This window comes from Carettochelys insculpta, chromosome 1 (assembly GCF_033958435.1).
Source record: "Carettochelys insculpta isolate YL-2023 chromosome 1, ASM3395843v1, whole genome shotgun sequence".
NCBI classification, from domain to species: domain Eukaryota; kingdom Metazoa; phylum Chordata; order Testudines; family Carettochelyidae; genus Carettochelys; species Carettochelys insculpta.
In genome coordinates, this window is record NC_134137.1 from 119,851,897 (window position 1) to 119,872,071 (window position 20,175).

The window sequence follows — 20,175 nt, forward strand, 5'->3', positions numbered from 1 at the left end:
TTAGTTCACTATACAAGTGAACTTCCCCCACTCATATGAGCCTTACCCTTCTCCCTGCTGCAGCCTGACCACTGCTGGCCCCGCAGCCTAACACCCCACTGCTGCCTGTAACCCCTGCGGCCCCAAACCGCAGCAACCAGATCCTCCCTGTTGCCTGACCCCTTGCGGACCCGCAGCCTGACCCCCACACCAGCCCCAAACCGTGGCAGCCTGAACTCCCCCCACCCAACCCACCATCAGATTTTAACTCTCCAGCCTTTAACCCTCCCCAACCCAAGCTTCACTCACCTTTCAAAATCAGTGCCACCTGCTGCCACTCCTTCCCCAAGTTAGGAGCCCTAGGAACTAATCAGAGACGTTTACGTGTAATTTAATATGAATTTAGTGTCCCTCTTACGAGTTTCTGCCTGTGAACAGAGAGCTGTGAACCAGTTGTGGTTGTATAGCAAGGGATGAGAGTATTCATTTTGTAATGTAAACTTTACTGACTAAAAAGTAACACTTCACATTCTGTGTCCAGGATAGCATATTTTTCAGGAAAGTGGAATTCACTTTTCACAAAAAAACAAGATCAATTTATATGTATAATCCCTAAATTAGTTTCCCAGATTGTTGCAACTGGGGAAAGTAGTCATCTCAGGCTGACTTCTTCAAGAAATGGCTGTCAAAGTGTTCTGTCTCAAAGTGGAAATCTCAACTGAAAGGTCATTATAGTTGTTAATTGCTTAATACCAGAAGTGTGAAAGTATGAAAGATTTTATCAGCAATACAAATTTATAATCTATGCTGATGGGCAAAACATACAGCCACAAACTGCCTAGGCTTTCACCGGTAGAAGAATTTAAATGAGGAGCTAGGATTTGGTGATTTACTGAAGTATAGTAACACTAAGGCTCTGTCTAGACTAACAAAACAAAGCAGCAGAAAAGTAGCACTTAAAAGAGTAACAATGATTTATTCAGTGATGAACTTTAGTGCAACAGACCACTTCTGATCCATGAAAGCTTGTCACCGAGTAAATCATTTTGTTTGTCTTTAAAGTACTACATTTCTGCATGGCTATCTCCGTGTCTACATTAAAGAGATTTGTTGATACAGGGGGCCTTCTGTTGACATAATGCAGGGAGTGTATACACACTTAAAGCATTTGGTCAACAGAGTCTCGATAGAATTCTGCATTTGCCTCAACACTATTATGCCTCAAATTTGAGGCATAACAATCTGTCGACAGGGTACTGTTGACAAACGTGAAGTGTAGACACTTCTATCCACAGAGAACACTTCCAGTTGCCAGGCAGAGCTGCCATTCCGATTTCTGTCACCAGTAAATTCTGTTGACAGATGTGTAGACGTAGCCTGAGCGCAAAACCTTGCTGTTCTTCCATACCCAAAGAACTAGCTTCCTCTTATGTCCAAGCAAAATAGTCCTATTGATGGAACAAAGTAAAAAATGAACATTTGTTTTCTACTATCTCTGCATTATGTTAATATTTAGGTAAAATTGCCTTTGTGCAGAGAGCCAGCATCAAGACCTGCATACAGTCTATGTGCTATTTAATCCATTGGGCTTGTGTGGATCATCTTCACAGGGAGGAATTTCTTCCTTTTATGTGTGTGTTCCCCTCCAAAAAAGCAATGTTTCCTTTTTGGAAATTGAACTCCGTCATCTTTGGCAGCTGGGTTCTGGGCACTTGCTCAGAAGAGTTAATCGCTTATAGAATCATAGAACACTAGGACTAGAACGGACCTTGAGAGGCCATCGAGTCCAGCCCCCTGCCCCAATGGCAGGACCAAGTACTGTCTAAACCATCCCTGATAGACATCTATCTAACCTGTCCTTAAATATCTCCAGCGATGGGAAGTCCACAACCTCCCTTGGCAATTTATTCCACTGTTTGACCACCCTGACCATTAGGAACTTTTTTCTAATGTCCAACCTAAACCTCCCTTTCTGCATTTTAAGCTAATTTCCTCTTGCTCTAGCCTCAGAGGCCAAGAAGAACAAGTTTTCTCCCTCCTCCTTATGACACCTTTTTTGATACCTGAAAACTGCTATCATGTCTCCCCTCAATCTTCTTTTTTCCAAACTAAACAAGCCCAATTCTTTCTGCTTTCTTCATAGGTCACATTCTCTACACCTTTAATCATTCTTGTCACTCTTTTCTGGACCCTCTCTAATTTCTCCACACCTTTCTTGAACTGTGGTGACCAGAACTGGACCCAATATTCCAGCTGAGGCCTAACCAGCGCAGAGTAGAGCGGAAGAATGACTTCTCGTGTCTTGTTCACGACACACCTGTTAATGCATCCCAGAATCATGTTTGCTTTTTTTTGCAACAGCATCACACTGACTCATATTTAGCTTGTGGTCCACTATAATCCCTAGATTCCTTTCTGCTGTAGTCATTCCTAGACAGTCTCTCCCCATTCTATATGTGTGAAACTGATTGTTCCTTCCCAAGTGGAGCACTTTGCATTTGTCCTTATTAAACTTCATTCCGTTTACCTGAGACCATTTCTCCAATTTATCCAGATCATTTTGAATTATGACCCTATCCTCCAAAGCAGTTGCAACCCCTCCCAGCTTGGTATCATCTGTGAACTTAATAAGCGTACTTTCTTTGCCAATATCTAAATCATTGATGAAGATATTGAACAGAACCGGTCTTACCACAGACCCCTGAAGAACCCACTTGGTATATTTTTCCAGCAGGATTGAGAACCATTCAGAACTGCTTTCTGGGTATGGCTATCCAGCCAGTTATGCACCCACCTTGTAGTAGCCTCATCTAAATTGTATTTGCCTAGTTTTTTTATAAGAATATAATGCGAGACCATATCAAATGCTTTACTAAAGTCTAGGTGTACCACATCTACCGCTTCTCTCCTATCCACAAGGCTCATTATCCTATCAAAGAAAGCTATCAGATTAGTTTGACATGATTTCTTCTTTACAAATCCATGCTGGCTGTTCCCTATCACCTTACCACCTTCCAAGTGCTTGCAGTTGATTTCTTAATTACCTGCTCCATTATCTTTCCTGGCACTGAAGTTAAGCTGACTGGCCTGTAGTTTCTTGGGTTATTCTTATTCCCCTTTTTATAGATGGGCACTATATTTGCCCTTTTCCAGTCTTCTGGAATCTCTCCTGTCTCCCATGATTGTCCAAAGATAAAGGCTCAGATACCGCCTCTGTCAGCTCCTTGAGTATTCTAGGATGCATTTCATCAGGCCCTGGTGACTTGCAGACATCTAATTTTCCTAAGTGATTTCTAACTTGTTCGTTTTTTTTATTTCAGTTTCTAACCCTACCTCTTTCCCACTAGCATTCACTATGTTGGGCATTCCTTCATCAGACTTCTCAGTGAAGACCGAAACAAAGAAGTCATTAAGCATCTCTGCCATTTCCAAGTTCCCTGTTACTGTTTCTCCCTCCTCACTGAGCAATGGCCCTACCCTGCCCCTGGTCTTCCTCTTGTTTCTAATATATTTATAAAAAGCCTTCTTGTTTCTCTTTATGCCTGTAGCTAGTTTGAGCTCATTTTGTGCATTAGCCATTCTAATCTTGCTCCTGCATTCTTGTGTTGTTTGTCTATATTCATCCTTTGTAATTTGTCCTTGTTTCCATTTTTTTATACGATTCCTTTTTTTTTTTGAGATCATGCAAGATCTCCTGGTTAGGCCAAGGTGGTCTTTTGCCATATTTTGTATCTTTCCTAGGCAGTGGGATAGCTTGCTTTTGGGCCCTTAATAATGTCCCTTTGAAAAACTGCCAACTCTCCTCAGCTGTTTTTCCCCCTCAGTTTTGCTTCCCATGGGATCTTACCTACCAGCTTCTGAGTTTACCAAAATCTGCCCTCCTGAAATCCATTATCTCTATTTTGCTGTTTTCTGTTCTACCCTTCCTTAGGATTGTGAACTCTGATTTCGTGATTACTTTCACCCAAGCTGCCTTCCACTTTCAGGTTCTCTACCAATTCCTCCCTATTTGTTAAAATCAGATCTAGAACAGCTTCCCCCAGTAGGTTTTTCAACCTTTTGGAATAAGAAATTGTCTCCAATACAATCCATGAATTTACTGGATAGTCTGTGCCCGGCTGTATTAGTTTCCCAACATATATGTGGGTAGTTGAAGTCCCCCATCACCACCAAATCTGGGGCCCTGCATGACTTTGTTAGTTGTTTTAAAAAAAAAAAAAAAAAGCCTCATCCACCTCTTCCACCTGGGTAGGCGGCCTGTAGTAGACTCCTAGCAGGACATCACCCTTGTTTTTTTACCCCTCTTAGTCTAACCCAGAGACTTTCAACACGTCCATCTCCTATGTCCATCTCCACCTCAGTCCAAGTGTGTACATTTTTAATATATAAGGCAACACCTCCCCCCTTTCTTCCCTGTCTGTCCTTCCTAAGCAGGCTGTACCCTTCAATACCAACGTTCCAATCATGTGTATTATCCCACCAAGTTTCCGTGATGCCAACAATGTCATAGTTGTATTTATTTATTAGCACTTCCAGTTCTTCCTGCTTATTACCCATACTTCTTGCATTTGTATATAGGCATCTAACGTATTGATTTGATCTTGCCTTCCTGTTGCCCTGACCCTCTTTTTACTCTGACATTGTTGCCCATGCTGCCTCCCATTTCTGACCCACCTCCCAGGTTTCCATGTTCACCACTTACCTGTGGGCTTTGCAGTAAACATTCTATGCTTTGTTGCTCTTATACAACACTCTTAGCTTTGTTGCCATTCCTTTCCTTATGGACATAGTGTAAAAAGAGCATGTTGCACTTCTAGTTTGTATATTTTGCAATCCTATTTTTGATCATGTGGCTTTTTTCTTTGAAGGAAGATATGTAGGTTACCTAACTTCCCTTTCAGTAAATTCTACTCATGAACAAAATATAGACATACTGTCATCCCTCATTAAATGGGTACTTTCGTGACAAGTCCTCACTAATACAAGGGACCCATTGTTCACTAGATGAGTGACCTTCCCCTGCTAATACGAGCCTTACCTGCTGCAGCCTAACCCCCTTGCAGACCCAACCTGATGCAGTGTGAATGCCCCCCACCAGCTCTGCAGCTCTAACCCTCGCAGCCTGATCCACCCTACCCCCCGCTGGCCTTGTAGACCCAACCTACTGCAGACTGACCACCCCCCCGCCATACACACACACACCGCTACAGCCTGGCCCTCTCTACCCTCTGCTGGCCTTGCATACCCAACCTGCCACAGCCTGAACCCCCCACTGGCCCCGCAGACCCAACCCACAAGAGGCTGACCTCCCCACCACAGCCAGCTCTGTGGTCCCAACCCGCTGCAGCTTGAACCCTCTGCTGGCCTGCAGACCCAACCTTCTGCAGCCTTAACTACCCTGCCTGCCCTGATTGGGAACTAATTGTGCTCGTATAAGTGAGGGGTAAATGTAAAGCCAAAATGGCAACAGTGGTTCTGTTATAAAGCAGAAGCATTTGGTAATGCCCATCAAAGTGTAAGAGATTTGTTTGCATTTGTTTCTCAGTTGGATTTGTGGGTCATTCCTTTAACATTTCAGGTTATTTGAAAGATACCATTGAACAATACAAGGGGAACATAACAATGATAGTTGGTCATAAATAGCGCTGATGTTTCTAAGGATGTGTAAACCCATTCACGTCAAATCAGAAGCATCTCAGACCAAAATATAACACTCAAGTGTGTGCTTCCTGGTCATGATCAAGAAAAAAGGTGGAAATTCCAAATTGCTAGAAATGTGGTAATTGAGTAATCTTTCAGTACTGTTCTGTGAAGAGCAATGTCCATTCTCAAGGCTGGAAGTATTGGTGATCAGTTGAAATCCTGTTACCATAAAACTTCCAACTTATTTTTGGTGATTGTTTTTATCCATAGCACTGTGATCTCTTATTTCAGGGATAATTAGGTAGTGGGAGCTAATCTGAAGTTTAGCAGTAAAGCACTTAGGGTGTCATTTAAATCGGGTTCTCAGCCTTTTTCTTTCCAAGGCCCCCACTAACATGCTCTAAAAAGGCCAAATCCTACTTGGGAGCTGTGGGCGACCTCAAAGCTCTGGGCTTTAGCTCAGAGTCAGGAGTTTCAGAATTTCCACCCCACTTCCACCATGGGCCCCAGTCAGTTAATGCTGGCTCTGCTTTGCAGACCCCTCTGAAACAGGCTTGTGCCCCCCCACCCCAGAGAACTGCAACCCCAGTTGAGAACCTCTGATCTAGCTGTTGTGGGATGTCATCAGACAGCTTATAGTATTGTACATTAACTATAGTTGAATAGGAAGTCGTGAGCCAATACAAAAACATAGGAGTACCAAGTCCCTGCAGCAGTGCAGTGGGAAGGTGAATGCATGACACTTATACGCAGTGAAATGCTTTACTAATAAAACTCAAATTGAGTTGCTGAAGCTCAAAAATTTAATTGAAATAAAAATGCAATGCTTTCCCTCTCCTACCTTTTCACTCTGATCACCACCCTCTCTGACATGGGTGTTGGATAATCTGTTGGCTTTTTTCAGGGGATCATTTTCCGTTCTTTCACCACTTCTATCAGTGCTGCCCAAAATCTGCCATAGGTTACCTCCTTTCCTCCTGCTACCCTTACTCTCTTGGGCTACGTCTATACTATAGCAATATTTTGAAAGAAGTTCTTCCAGATGATCTCTTCCAAAAAAACCTTTTCAAAAGAGCGTGTCCATGCACAGAAAAGCAGATCAAAAATCGATCTGCTTTTTCGATAGACAGCATCCACACAGCCCCCGCTCTTTTGAAAGAACAGGATAGGGATCGAAAAATCTGGTGCTGTGAGGACCACTCTTTCGAAAAAAGGGCCCCCAGGGCATCTACACCTATTTCCTCATCTGGGAGAGGAAGAGGGCTGCCAGGAAAATCGCTGCGTTATTTTGATTTCAGATCGAAAGAGTGGATTTTGTGCGTAGACGATCTGTGAGTTCTTTTAGAAAAGACCCAGTTTTTTTCAAAAAATCTAGCTAGTGTAGATGCAGCCTTGGTGATCTTGTTGACTCCAATGGTGTCTTACCACCTCTTTACTGATGACAGTCAGATCCATCTGTTTACTCCAGACCTCCATCTAAGTTACATATTTTTCCTCTCATGCTGATGGCTTTTTGTCAGTCATAATACTTAATTAAAAATAAGTGTGGCAAAAACTGAACTTCTTCATCATTCCCCCAGCACTTCTCATCTTTCTCTGTTTGCAGTGATGATGCCAGTATCTTCCCGAGCTCTCTAACTGGAAATATTGGAGTTCTTTTTGGTACTTCCTTATTCCTCTCCTCAACTCTGACTGTCTTGTAAGCTGAAACTGTAATGATCTTTTCCTGCTATTTTTACCACATCCCTAATTGGTTCTTTATCACTTTTGGTGTGAAGCTTGGGACGACGCTGCCGGCCTACATGTTACTTACCCTCCTTGATCCTCTCCATCTTGCAAATTGTAATCTGCCTATTCCTACTGCTGGCTGATCCCACCCACTCATTCCTCAAACTGAAATGACCTCCTTCTGTAATGTATCAAGCACCTTGTCATCTTCAAATGCCTCTTCAAAACCCATTTCTATCACACTGATATTTGTAATTGACTTTGACTCTTCTATCCACTCTGTCCTCCTTGCACTACCTCAGTCTCATTTAAAAAAAAATCAATTTGTATAATTCAACCACAATATAACATGTCTCTTGTTTTATATTTTGTCTTAACCCTTGCTGGTTTTTCCTTTATCTTCATTTGCTTTGTTTCTCTAAGTATGCAGGCTCCATGGGGCCTGTGCCCTTTAAAATTGTCAGCAAAATACCATTTCAAGTTTTGGTACTGTATAAATGTTTAACATTATCAGGCACCAGAAGAAAAGTAATAGCTCCTACTGGCATGAGAAATGTTTTTCAAGGGAAATGTTTGTTGTACTACCTTCTGAGCACCTCCCATTCCACCTGAATTTCAGTCCAAGTAGCAGGTGAATTTTCCAAAGTATAACATTATAATGGCAAAAGGTACTAAGCATGGTGTAGATCATTCACGAGTACAGAACGTACAAGAAAGTAGCTTCTTATTTGGTTGTCTTCATGTTAATGAGATACTTAACCTCCCTCTTTATTTCCTATGTGCTTGCTTTTTTTCCTTCTGTTGGAGTCAAACTGTTACAGATTAATAAACAATATGCTCAGTAAATATAGGATTGAGACTTTATAATATTTAGTTGTTTCAAAATTGGATCCCTGCACTTTATTGCTGTGTCTACACATGCGCACATTTTCAAAGAAACAGGTCTTCTTTCGAAAGAACACAGGGAGTGGCTACTGGTACAATGTGCTCTTTCAAAAGGCAATAGGAAGAACGTGGTTCAGAATTTGAAAGCCGGCCCCTGATCCCATATTAAGAAAAGTGCCCTCTTCCAAAATTCTCTTTGAAAGAAGGTATGTGTAGATGCTCCATGGCCCACTCTTTCGAAAGAGGAGTCTGCCATGGTGCCAGCCAGCCCAAAGGTGGAGATGCCTTGGCCCGCAGCAGTGGGGCTCTATGATCCCTGTGTCTGGCCACTCTTAAAACCACACAGGCCCAGAAACCCCACGGCAAGAAGCTGAGAGCAAATGAGCAGCAAAAGCATGAGCTGCTCACAGCTGTCCCTGAACCCCTGGGACGAGGATGGCCAGCACCCGTCTTCCTCTGGAGCCACAGGGCCCTCCCTCAGAGCCCTCAAAGGGCTCCCAGGAGCCTGCATCCTAGGGGGGAAAAAAAGGGCTCCCTCCTGGATGGATCCCAAGCTCTAAGCTCTCTTAGGTCTTTGGGTAGAGGAGGGGGCCCTCTGGTACATGGGGGTGAAGTGATGTAATGTCACAGCCTTCACCTGCCTGGCCCAGGGACTCACGACCCATGGACACCCAGAGCAGACCCTGGACCAAGTCTGGAGCAAAGTAAAGGAGCTCCAGCAGGGCTACGCTTGGGTCTGAGATGAGGTCAGGTGCTCTGGGGAAGGTCTCTCTACCAGCCTCTATTACCAGGAGCTCTGCTCCATCCTGGGGCCCCAGGACAGCTCCCCACCACCTGTGGTCCTGGATACCACTGTGGACTAGCCTGAACCAGAGGCCCTGGAGGAGCTGGGACCAGGCATCCTGAGCCAGGGGCCAGACATCACCCTGGAGTGGTCCAGTGAGGAGGGTGACCTCATTATCGACGTCCCCTCGCGGTCCTCTAGCCAGGCAACAGGGAGTCGAGCATCATCGAGGGACCCCCTGGTAAGTCCATGGCAGGGAGTGCACCCCAGCTAGTGGTGCAGGGGCGACACAGTTGCCAGTGGGCCATGCACAGGCCTGGTGGACTAGGCCCAGACACATCTCAGGCAGCCGTGGTCCCTGGCACACCCATGATGCCTGCCGGTGACAGCCAGCACCTGGCCCCATGGACAGCTCAGTGTGCCGCATGCACAGTGAGACATAGGTGGAGCCAGACTGCACCTGAGGACAGTCCCACCCGAGCAGGGAACCCCTGTGTGCTTCCCGATAGATGCTGTGCCTGTCCCTGGAGAGGGATGGTGGGGTGTTGGCCCCGAGGGCAAAGCCCTGAGGTTGCCAATCAGGGACACTAACACCACCCTTCTCTCCTTTCAGCTGCACCATTTGAGGGCTCACATAGTCCTGTGCCATCAGTGGTCCCAGAGAGCCCCCCAGAGGCAACAGAGAGGAGCCAGGCTCCTCCAGCAGTCCCACTATGCCAGGCTCTCATCTGGAGACTACAGTGGTGGTCAGTGGAGGACATCACCAGTCTCTGCCAGGCTGAGATGGCGTAGCTGCACCTCAGGGAGGAGGAGGCAGATGTGGCCTGGCGGAGGGAGGCAGGGAACTGGATGCTGTCTCATCTGGAGGGCATACATGGGACTCTCCAGGAGCACATTGCCAACATGGCACGCCTCCTGGCCCACCATGCCACCCCCCCCCATTGCCCTCCCCACAGGAGCTCCCACCAAGCACCCCCCCTGGCCCCTATCTGCTGGTGCTCTCTGCCCCATCCCAGCCCTGCTGCGGACCTCAAACCTGGGGAGGGAGGGGTTCCTGGGGCCAACTGGGCTCTCTGTCCGCAACCCCCACCCCTGAGTGATTCTTCCTGTTCAGGCCTCTCCCCACACGCCCAATGTATATAGTTAGCCCCCAATATTGCAAATAGTCATTGGTTCTGAAGCTCACTGAGTTGAGATTTAAGGTTATAAAGGTTTTATTTCCCAATGATTCCTGTGTTCTCGTAGGGGGTGAATGTGTGGATGAGGTGGCGGTGCTGGTGCATGTGTGAGGGGTGGATGCCTGGGGAGATGGTGAGGGATGGGTGTGGGTGTGGAGGGCAGTGCAGCCTGAGAGTGAAGCTCCCCAGGAGGGCCTCATTGATACGGATCCTGTCTCAGTTGGCCTGATGGTGGCAGCCATCTGCTCATTCCAAGGCCTGGGCCTGGCCTAGGCCGCCCACCGCTGGACGAAGGTGTCCCCCTTGCTCTCTACAATGTTGTGGAGGGCACAGCAGGTGCCCACTACGTGCCAGACATTGCACACCCTGACCTCCAGGTGCAAGAGGAGGCACTGCCCCCACCCCTTCAGGTACCCAAAGGCCCGCTCGATGATGTTGTGGTCCTGGTGGAGGTGGGTGTTTGAAGGCATCCCAGGTGGGGTCGAGGTGGCTGGTATAGGGCCACATGAGCCATGGTAGTAGGGGGTATGTGGCATCTGCCACCATGCACAGTGGCAGGTGGTGTCCCCACCAGGAGCTCCCCCTGGGGCATGTAGGTTCTGGCCTCTCTACACTGGCACAGGCTGGAATTGTGGAAGAAAGAAAAGGAGCTGGCTGTGGGCCCCATCATGTGTTTGGCCTGCCTAGCCCACATAGATGTCCATGAACCAGCCTTTGTGATCCACCAGCGCCTGGAGGACTACTGAGTGGTAGCCTTTGCGGTTGACATAGTTACTGGGGCTGTGTGATGGGGCGCAGATGGGGATGTGTGTTCCATCTAGGGTGCCAAAACCATTTGGGAATCCAAGTGCTGTGAATCCCCTGATAGCAGCATCCAGGTTCCCGACATGGACGACTCCATGGAGGAGCATCGTGTTTATTCTGCAGACGACCTGCACAGGATGGAGGACATACCCTCTCGTGAGGGTTTCGGGGGGTGTTCCCAGCCCTTACCCTCCCTGAACCCTCCTAGCCAGCATCCCCCAAGGGAACCTGAGCCCAGGAGCCCCCTCCTCCCTCTCCATGATGGGGGTGTGACCCAGGCCCAGCTTATCTCCATGAGGACAGCTCTGATGGTGGCCTTGCCCATCCCAAACTGATGCCCACTGAGCAGTAGCTATCCAGGGTGGCCAGTTACCAGACTGCAATAACGACATGCTTCTCAAGGGGGAGAGCAGGCCGCATGGTCATGTTCTGGTGCCTCAGTGTGTTGGCGAGCCATTGGCAGAGCTCCTGGAAGGTGTCCTGATTCATGTGGGAGTTTTGCAGGCATCTGGCATCATCCCATTGCCCCAGGGTCAGTTGCTCCCACCAATCTGAGCTGCTGGGGTGGCTCTGTAGGGGTGGGGCACCCAGGGGCAGGGGGTCTACGTCTTTGGGGGGGCTTTCGGTCCCCCAAAGAGGCAGGGCAGCCGCGATGACCATGCACAGCAGCTGTACCACTGTGTCCACAGTGGAGCAGGTGCTTGTCGGCCATTCTGCTGTGCGCTGGGCTCTGCTTGGCTTAGGGCAGCTCAGCGAGCCTCAGCTTGTGTAGGGTGGGGGTGTTTGGGAGGGGCCCTTTAAGGAAGTGGCTGGCTGCAGGCCCTGGAAGGGCTTGGCAGCCATGTGACCCCCGTCTGCAGCATCTCCGGCTCCACTCTTTCAAAAGAGCACACATAGCTGCGTTGAATGCTTCCTTTCAAAAGAAAGGAGCAGTATTTTGAAAGGACGTATAGAAGGTTCAATCCACTTTTGGTGTGTAGTCACACGCTTGTGAAAAGCTGGATTTCAATTGCTGTCTTTCAATTTTTGGCCTTTGGAAAGAGGGCTCCCGTACAGACACAGCTTCAGTGTATCAGAAGTTACTGAGGAACGTGCATGAAATTGTAGAACATTGTTTTGCCACTCTCAGATCTGCAGTCTGTTTATACTGTTTAGTATTTTTTCAGATGTAGCTATTTAAAGGCAACATTTGCAAATTAATCAGATTTTTAAAGATTCTCTCTTTAACATGGAAAATATGAGTAAAATCAGTTGGAAAAATTATTAACTTTAGTCCCTTTTTTCTAAAGGACCAAAAATTGTTGTGTAAAAATGAAATATTTCATAGAACACTAGGACTGGAAGGGACCTCGAGAGGCCATCAAGTCCAGCCCCCTGCCCCAATGGCAGGACCAAGTACTGTCTAAACCATCCCTGATAGACATCTATCTAACCTGTTCTTAAATATCTCCAGCGATGGAGATTCCACAACCTCCCTTGGCAATTTATTCCACTGTTTGACCACCCTGACAGTTAGGAACTTTTTCCTAATGTCCAACCTAAACTTCCCTTGCTGCAGTTTAAGCCCGTTCCTCTTGTTCTATCCTCAGAGGCCAAGAAGAACAAGTTTTCTCCCTCCTCCTTATGACACCCTTTTAGATACCTGAAAACTGCTATCATGTCTTGCCTCAATCTTCTCTTTTCCAAACTAAACAAGCCCAATTCTTTCAGCCTTTCTTCATAGGTCACATTCTCTAGACCTTGAAGACATTTGTGCATATAATGTAAGGACCAGACAAGAGACCAATTCTAGCCTTGCTTGTGCAGCAGCACAAGAGAGTAAGAGTGAAAAGTACCCCTGAAACCAGCTACCCTTGTTGCATGTACAATAGACCCCCAGGTTATGTGAGGGTTGCGCTGCAGCACAACCCTCTATAACTCAATTTCACACAAGTCGGGGGTGGGAGCCTGGAACCAGGCAGGAACCTGGGCTTATGGGAGCCGGGGAAAGCAAGAGAGAAGCCGCACCACGGCAACTGTGGGAAGCCAGGGAGAAGCCACACTGCAGCAGCTGTCTGCCTGCCTGTCTGGCTCCTCAAGTTGGAGGAGCCAGGCAGGCAGACAGCCATTGTGGCATGGCTTCTCTCCTCTTTCCCCCAGCGGGGGGGAGCCAGGGGCTGCATAAAGGAGCTGTGCTCCTTTCGATTTGCACTTAACTCATGTTAATGCAGGTTCAGCACAAATCAAAATTGCGCTTGTCAGGGATTTAATGTAGCAGCTGAGAAGGGGCAGCAGGCTTTGCAAAGCTACTGTGTTTCTCTGCTATGCACATAGGTGGAGGTCAGAAAAAGGAAAACCAGCCGTTTTCCCTCATTTACCCAGAGTAATCTGCAGGATAACAGCTTTATCACATCAGGCAGCGTGTGCTGCAGTGGGTATGGACTCAGTACAGTCATTCCTTACCTGAGGGTCACAAGGTCTCTCTCTGGCTGTTCTCAGAGGAGCATAGCGTGCTGATTGCTCTTGCTCTGATAGATCATGTAGTCCCAATCAATCCCAGAAGTGAAATACAGGAATAAAGGGGGACTCTTTTTTTTTTTTTTTTGTCTCATATATTAGATAATATTAAGCGCTTCTATATTCAGAAATGTTAATGGTGTTTCAGACATTTATAGTACAAACATTGCTCTTTGTTTTTACCATATGTCTTAGGAGGGGCTACGGACATTGTGTGTTGCATATAAGAAGTTCACACAGAAAGAGTATGACAGTGTGTGCAGGCTGCTTCAGGATGCAAAGCTGGCCCTTCATGATAGAGATAAGAAACTGGCAGAGGCATATGAGCAAATAGAGAGAGATCTTATTTTGCTTGGTGCTACAGCTGTTGAGGACCAGTAAGTACATTGCTTTGGTTATGTTGAATAATGTAGATATACTGGCAGATGTGATAAATGAGATGTGCCTGTTGCCAGAGACATTACACCAATGGTGCAATAATTGTACCTCCTTTTCTGTATGAGGCACAAATCTCTCTAGTGTCAACTACCTCATTCTCAGTTATGCATAATAAATCGGTCTCAGAGGGGTAGCTGTGTTAGTCTGTGGCTTCACAAAATACAAGCAACTCCTCTAGCACTTGTAAAGACTAACAATTTTATTTATTAGGAAATGAACTTTCGTTGGTAAAACCCATTTCATCAAACCCACATAAAATTACTACCTAGTAAATAAAATTGTTTGTCTTTAGGGTGCTACTGGACTTCTTGGCTTTTACATAGAAATCAGTATTTTGAGATGATCAGTGTTGGACAGCATTACTTCTACTACTACATTTCTGACCATGACCTACTTCAAATAAAAATGTTAAATGTGGCTCTTTCAGTCATAGATACCTGCTAAAAAAACTTTGAAGAATAACATGGGGTAAATAGTACCCAAGTATTTATATACTCCTTTGAGCCGCAAATGGTGGTAAATACGTTGGGTTATATCAAAGTCAGCATATTCCTAACAATTATTTCATCAGACTGTAATGTGCAGTCACGCATGCACCATAATCAAAGTTGCATGACCTACCTTAATCCTGGCATTTCCTGAGTTTTGAGTGCTTAACTTTGCAATAATACTGTTCTTTTAATATGCTTTTTGTGGAGTTTATCTAACATGTCTCACCCATGGAGAAAAGCACATACAAAACTCAGCAAGTTTAGGTTTGCTCAGAAGACATTGGTAGGGCTTCTTCATTTGTCACTAGCTCTGGCTGCGAGGACTGTGGAGTTCCAAGGGAGCAGAAAAGGGGAGTTTTACACCTCTGGGAACGCGATGGATGTTCGAAAGGGCTGGGAGCTGTTCCTGCGTATCCTTTTGTGCAGGAGGGAAAATTATGGAGAACTAAATCTGAGGAAATGAGGAGAGAAACTTCAGGGGTTTTTGAGGAGAGCAAAACATACTTATTTTAAGTGACAAGCTTTTGTGAGGCAGACCCACTTCTTTGAATGCTGCAAGGGTGATGTGTGTCTGACTTATCACCAAGCAATTTAGATACTTCATTTTTTTTAAACAACAGTTAATGTAAGGTGCTGGGAGGTGGTGAGATGACACCTCCTATTTTTAAGTAACAAAGATGAAAGCAGAAACCTTTGAGTAGCTTGAAAATGGCAAGACACGTTTATATCATGCTGATCTTTGTCTTGAAGTGTCTTCAGATTCCCAGCTGTGATTTTAATCAAATGAGAAACTTTTTGTGTCTAATACCTTTTACTGGAATACTGTTACTGTCATGGAAACCTTTTAGTAAGGACCCAGACTTTCTCATTTCCAGTAAGTCTATAAATATTTATTGTCAATTGATATCCACAGGCTGCAAGAAAAAGCTGCTGATACCATTGAAGCACTCCAGAAAGCTGGCATTAAGGTTTGGGTTCTGACAGGAGATAAAATGGAGACTGCTGCAGCCACATGCTATGCCTGCAAACTCTTCAGAAGAAACACACAGCTACTTGAGTTAACCACAAAGAAAATTGAGGAACAAAGTTTACATGATGTATTGTTTGACCTAAGCAAAACTGTGCTAAAGTACAGTGGTAGCTTAACCAGGGACAACTTCTCAGGGTAGGTAGAAAGTTTAGCTTTCAAGCAAAGACTTGTTGCATATTTTGTAATTAAACTGTTGCCCAAACAGCAAAGGCAGCAATATATTGTAGCTCAGATTGCGAATTACTGTATAGCAACTAACACCTGGTACAGCCTGATTAGATGCATGCTTATGTGTACCATACTTAAGGAGGCCTTTAGCTAAGAACATGCATGCCTCTGGGACATAAGAAGCAAACTGCAGGAAGGATCTCTTGGCTCACTTATGAATATTTGAAATGTTATTTACTTAAATATGAAGGTACACGAGATAGTGAGTATTGAATTATGTTTGTTGAGTGGTTCACTGGCAACTGTAGATGATCTGTGGTGAAGTGGTTGACTTCATCCACGTATAATGTGACATGGAGAGAGAGGGTTTGGTTGTTAAGTCAAAAAATGGGATTTGGAAGCAGAAAGTGGGTAAATGTCTCAAAACTTCAAAGGGTTAAAACTCTAAAACATACTTTTTGTGCAAAAATTTGTAGGAAAACCAATTTCTGGGTCTACTGGATTAAGCAGCATAGAATCACAGAACACTAGAACTGGAAGGGACCTCAAGAGGTCACAGAGTCCAGTTCCTGGCCCTCTTGGCAGGACCAAACAACATCTAGATCATGGGTGTCCAACCTTTTGGCTTGCCTGGGCCGCATTGGGTGAAGAGGAATTGTCTTGGGCTGCATATAAAATACATAATATAGTTAATGTCTGTGAATCACATAATAATGTTAAAAGTTTACGATCTTGTGGGGCCGCATTACTAGCTGTCCAGGGCCGCATGTGGCCCGCGGGCCGTGGGTTGGACATGCCTGATCTAGATCATCCCCAATAGGTGCTTATCTAACCTGCTCTTAAATATCTCCAGCCATGGAGATTCCACAACCTCCCTAATTAACTTATTCGAGTGTTTAACCATCCTGACAGTTAGGAAGTTTTTCCTAATATCTAATCTAAACCTCTTTTGCTGCAGTTTCAGCCCATTGCTCCTTGTCCTGTCCTCAGAGGCCAAGAACAATTTTTCTCCCTTCTCCTTGTAACCCTCTTTGAGGTACTTGAAAACCGCTATCCATGTCCCCTCCAAGTCTTCTCTTTTTCTAAACTAAACAAGTCCAGGTCTGTCTGTCTTCCCTCAGGGCTCATGTTCTCGAGACTTTTAGTCAGCCTTGTTGCTCTTCTCTGGATGTTTTCCAATTTCTCCACGTTTGTCAAAATGTGGTGCCCAGAACTGGACACAATGCTCCAGTTCAGGTCTAATGAGCTCTGAGTAGAGCGGCAGAATGACTTCTCATGTCTTGCTTGCAACACTCCTGTTAATACATCCCAGGATCATGTGTGCTTCTTTGACAACAGCATCACACTGTTGACTCTCATTTAGCTTGTTGTCCACTATGACCCTAAGTCCCTTTCCGCAGTACTCCTTCCTAGACAGTCGCTTCCCATTCTGTATGTATGAAGCTGATTGTTTCTTCCTAAGTGGAGTACTTTGCATTTGTTCTTATTAAACTTCATCCTGTTTACCTCAGACCATTTCTCCAGTTTGTCCAGATCACTCTGAATTATGAGCCCATCCTTCACAGCAGTTGCAACCCCTCCCAGCTTAGTATCATTTGGAAACTTCATAAGCGTACTCTCTATGCCAGTATCTAAATGGTTGATGACAATATTGAATAGAACTGGTCCCAAAACAGATCCCTGCGGACCCCACTTGTTATGCCCTCCTAGCGTGACTGTGAATCATTAATAACTATTCTCTGAGAATGTTTATCCAGCTAGTTATGCTCCCACCTTATAGTGGCCCTATCTAAGTTATATTTGTTTAGTTTATTGATAAGAAGATCACACAAGACCATGTCAAATGTCTAAGTATACCACATCCACTGCCTCTGCCTTATCCACAAAACTTATTATTCTGTACAAAAAAGCTATCGGATTGGTCTGGCATGATTTGTTCTTTACATATCCATGCTGGCTGTTACCTATCACTTTATTTTCATCTAGATGTTTGCAGATGAATTCCTGAATTATTTGCTCCATTATCTTTCCCAGCACAGTATGTGTGTTTGCTTTGTTCTCTTTGTTAAAACAAAAACAAATAGCAATTTCACCCTTAGTGCTAAGTTTGCAGTAAAGGGATAGCATCAATTAGCAAGTATTGTTATATTTTGGTATGTTATTAGACAAATGTAAGTGGTGTTGCTCGGAGTTGGTCATTGGTTTTCCCTGGCGCTTACTTCTTAATCTTAAATTTCTCTGTCCCTGTTGTAAAGGATTTAGGTGTGTTCAGTTACATATGTCTTTTTTTAACCATAGCATTGTAAAGGATTTTTTGTGCATGGGTTTTCTCTGTGCCATGTGATTCATATTATCTTGATCCCTTTAGGTACTATAACCTAGTTTAACTTGTTCTTGCCTTTTATGCCATCTCCATTTTCTAGCTTCTATGTCATAATTTCTTACCATTGGGTTCACAGTGGAAGGTGTGGTTATATGTGAGTTGTAAGGATTTTGTGTGTCTAAGGCTAGAATAAAGATATTTCACTCTTCCATCACGCATTCAAATTTGTTGACAGCTCTTAATAAATAAGATGAAGAGGCTGTCAGTAAATCCCTCATTTCCCATTTAATTCTGACTTGGTAATATGCTACTTGAGTACTCTTGTGGTGTTCAATATACACACTTACAGCAAGGTGCTGTGCACGCAAGGGAAAAATTTAACATGGCAATCATTTATCATTGTAATGGGTAGTATAAGATGTCTATTTTTATCAAAAATAAACAAAACTTTGTGTGTTGGGAGTGGAGACCGATGAAGCTGTTGGACTGGGGACTACAGTAAGCCCTCTAGGAGCGTGATTTCGATTTGCGCTTAACTTGCATTAACGCAAGTTAAGTGCAAATTCAAACCGCCCCACTCTGGCCCCTGGCTCCCCCAGCTGAGAGAGCCTGGAAGGCACACAGCTGCTTGCAGCACAGTTTCTCCCAGCTGGGAGAAACCACAGTGCAAGCAACTGTGTGCCGCCAGCTTGGAGAAGCTGTGGGCCATGTGGCTCCCTCCCACACACACTTTCCCCAGCTACCCACTCCTGCAGCCAGGGGAATTTCTGGGATCTCCCTAACCCTGCCCCCCCCACCTGCTGCCAATTTACACAAAATTTATCCAGGACTCAACCTCCACGTAAATGAGTGGATTACTGTATTATAAATGTATTTTTAAAGTCACTGATTTCTTTCCCCCACCTGCCCATTTTTCTTGTAAACATTCCCTTGCAGTGTTAAACCCAAACACAACAGCATTTGCTAGTGCATGGAAGACAAGCACAAATGAAACTGAATCAATCTGGTTTTATTGTCCAAGTTAGGTGGTGAAATGCAGAAGTATATAAGCAAAATGAGTTTAAAAAACCCTAGAATTTAAAACTATTTTATTACGAAGAGCATAGAATTTTCACTTTAAGCATATTTACCTTGATAGTGTCCTTTACAAACTGTGTTTTGGTATGTAAGTCTGTCATCGATCCTTCCAAATCAAATTTCAAAATTCTTACATTTTTACAGTTGGGTGCCTTTTTTTTCCTCAACAGACTTTCAGCTGATATGCAAGATTATGGTTTAATTATTGATGGAGCAGCATTATCATTAATAATGAAACCTAGAGAAGATGGGAGCTCCGGTAATTATAGGGAGCTCTTCCTTGAAATTTGCAGAAACTGCAGTGCTGTGTTGTGCTGTCGAATGGCACCTTTGCAGAAAGCACAGGTTTGTGTTTCATGTTCTATGACTTGTTGACTATACATCTATGTAAATATTGAAAATCATTATTGTTTGACATAATATGGTAATTTAAAATTCTGTGTCTCATTTTTCTATCCCATAAAACAGTAGCAAAAATTAAAAATTAGGAAGAAGACAAGAGGAATATTTCAGCTAGAAAGCAATTACATAATGGCACATTAAAAGGAAACCCTTTTTAATTTTGATTTCATATGTGATCAGTTTCTATCGTGGATACATACTGGTAAATGAAGCATTTAATGAAGCAGTCACTTCATCTTCTATTCATACAGCACGATTCCTTTCGGAAGAATGAGTTACTTCTGTTATTATAGAATAGTAACAGAGAGGTAGCCGTGTTGGTCTGTACTCCCACAAAAACAAAGCAGCAGAAATGTAGCACTTTAAAGACTAACAAAGTGATTTATTTGGTGATCAGCTTTGGTTGGACAGACCCAGAACCGATCTGAAGAAGTGGGTCTGTCACGCAAAAATTCATCACCGAACAAATAATTTTCTTAGTCTTTAAAGTGCCACATTTCTGCTGCTCTCTTTTATTGTAGAATGCTATTTCCTGTTTCCTGTAATTAAGTTTCCTGTTTCCTGTAATTAAACTAAAATCCCTGGAAGCTGCATGGAAACTGTTTAAAGACACCATATTAGAGGCCCAACTTAAATGTATACCCCAAATAAAAAAACACAGTAAGAGACCTAACAAAGAACCACCATGGCTAAACAGCCATGTTAAAAAGGCAGTGAGAGAGAAAAGGGCAGCTTTTAAAAAGTAGAAG

The 20,175-nt window shown here is 44.5% G+C and overlaps 1 protein-coding gene and 1 long non-coding RNA gene across 12 annotated transcripts in view; one reads left to right on the forward strand and one right to left on the reverse strand.

Moving 5' to 3' along the window:
- The window catches only part of ATP11A (ATPase phospholipid transporting 11A), a 270,256-nt gene that overhangs the window by 212,692 nt on the left and 37,389 nt on the right, over positions 1 to 20,175 (forward strand). For 10 of the 11 annotated variants that reach the window (XR_012645033.1, XR_012645038.1, XM_074990476.1 and 7 more), the window contains 3 exons: positions 13,693 to 13,874; positions 15,340 to 15,591; positions 19,195 to 19,369. Coding sequence is in view for 9 of the 11 variants with exons in the window: in XM_074990476.1 (XP_074846577.1) it covers positions 13,693 to 13,874; positions 15,340 to 15,591; positions 19,195 to 19,369 (609 nt within the window). In the remaining 2 variants the exon portion in view is untranslated. The remainder of the gene's footprint in view (positions 1 to 13,692; positions 13,875 to 15,339; positions 15,592 to 19,194; positions 19,370 to 20,175) is intronic. The other variant, XM_074990531.1, reaches the window with a different exon arrangement.
- Positions 1 to 20,175, reverse strand: part of LOC142011319 (uncharacterized) — a 39,275-nt gene that overhangs the window by 5,395 nt on the left and 13,705 nt on the right. The window contains exon 2 of the long non-coding RNA XR_012645044.1: positions 289 to 345. This is a non-coding gene — a long non-coding RNA (uncharacterized LOC142011319). The remainder of the gene's footprint in view (positions 1 to 288; positions 346 to 20,175) is intronic.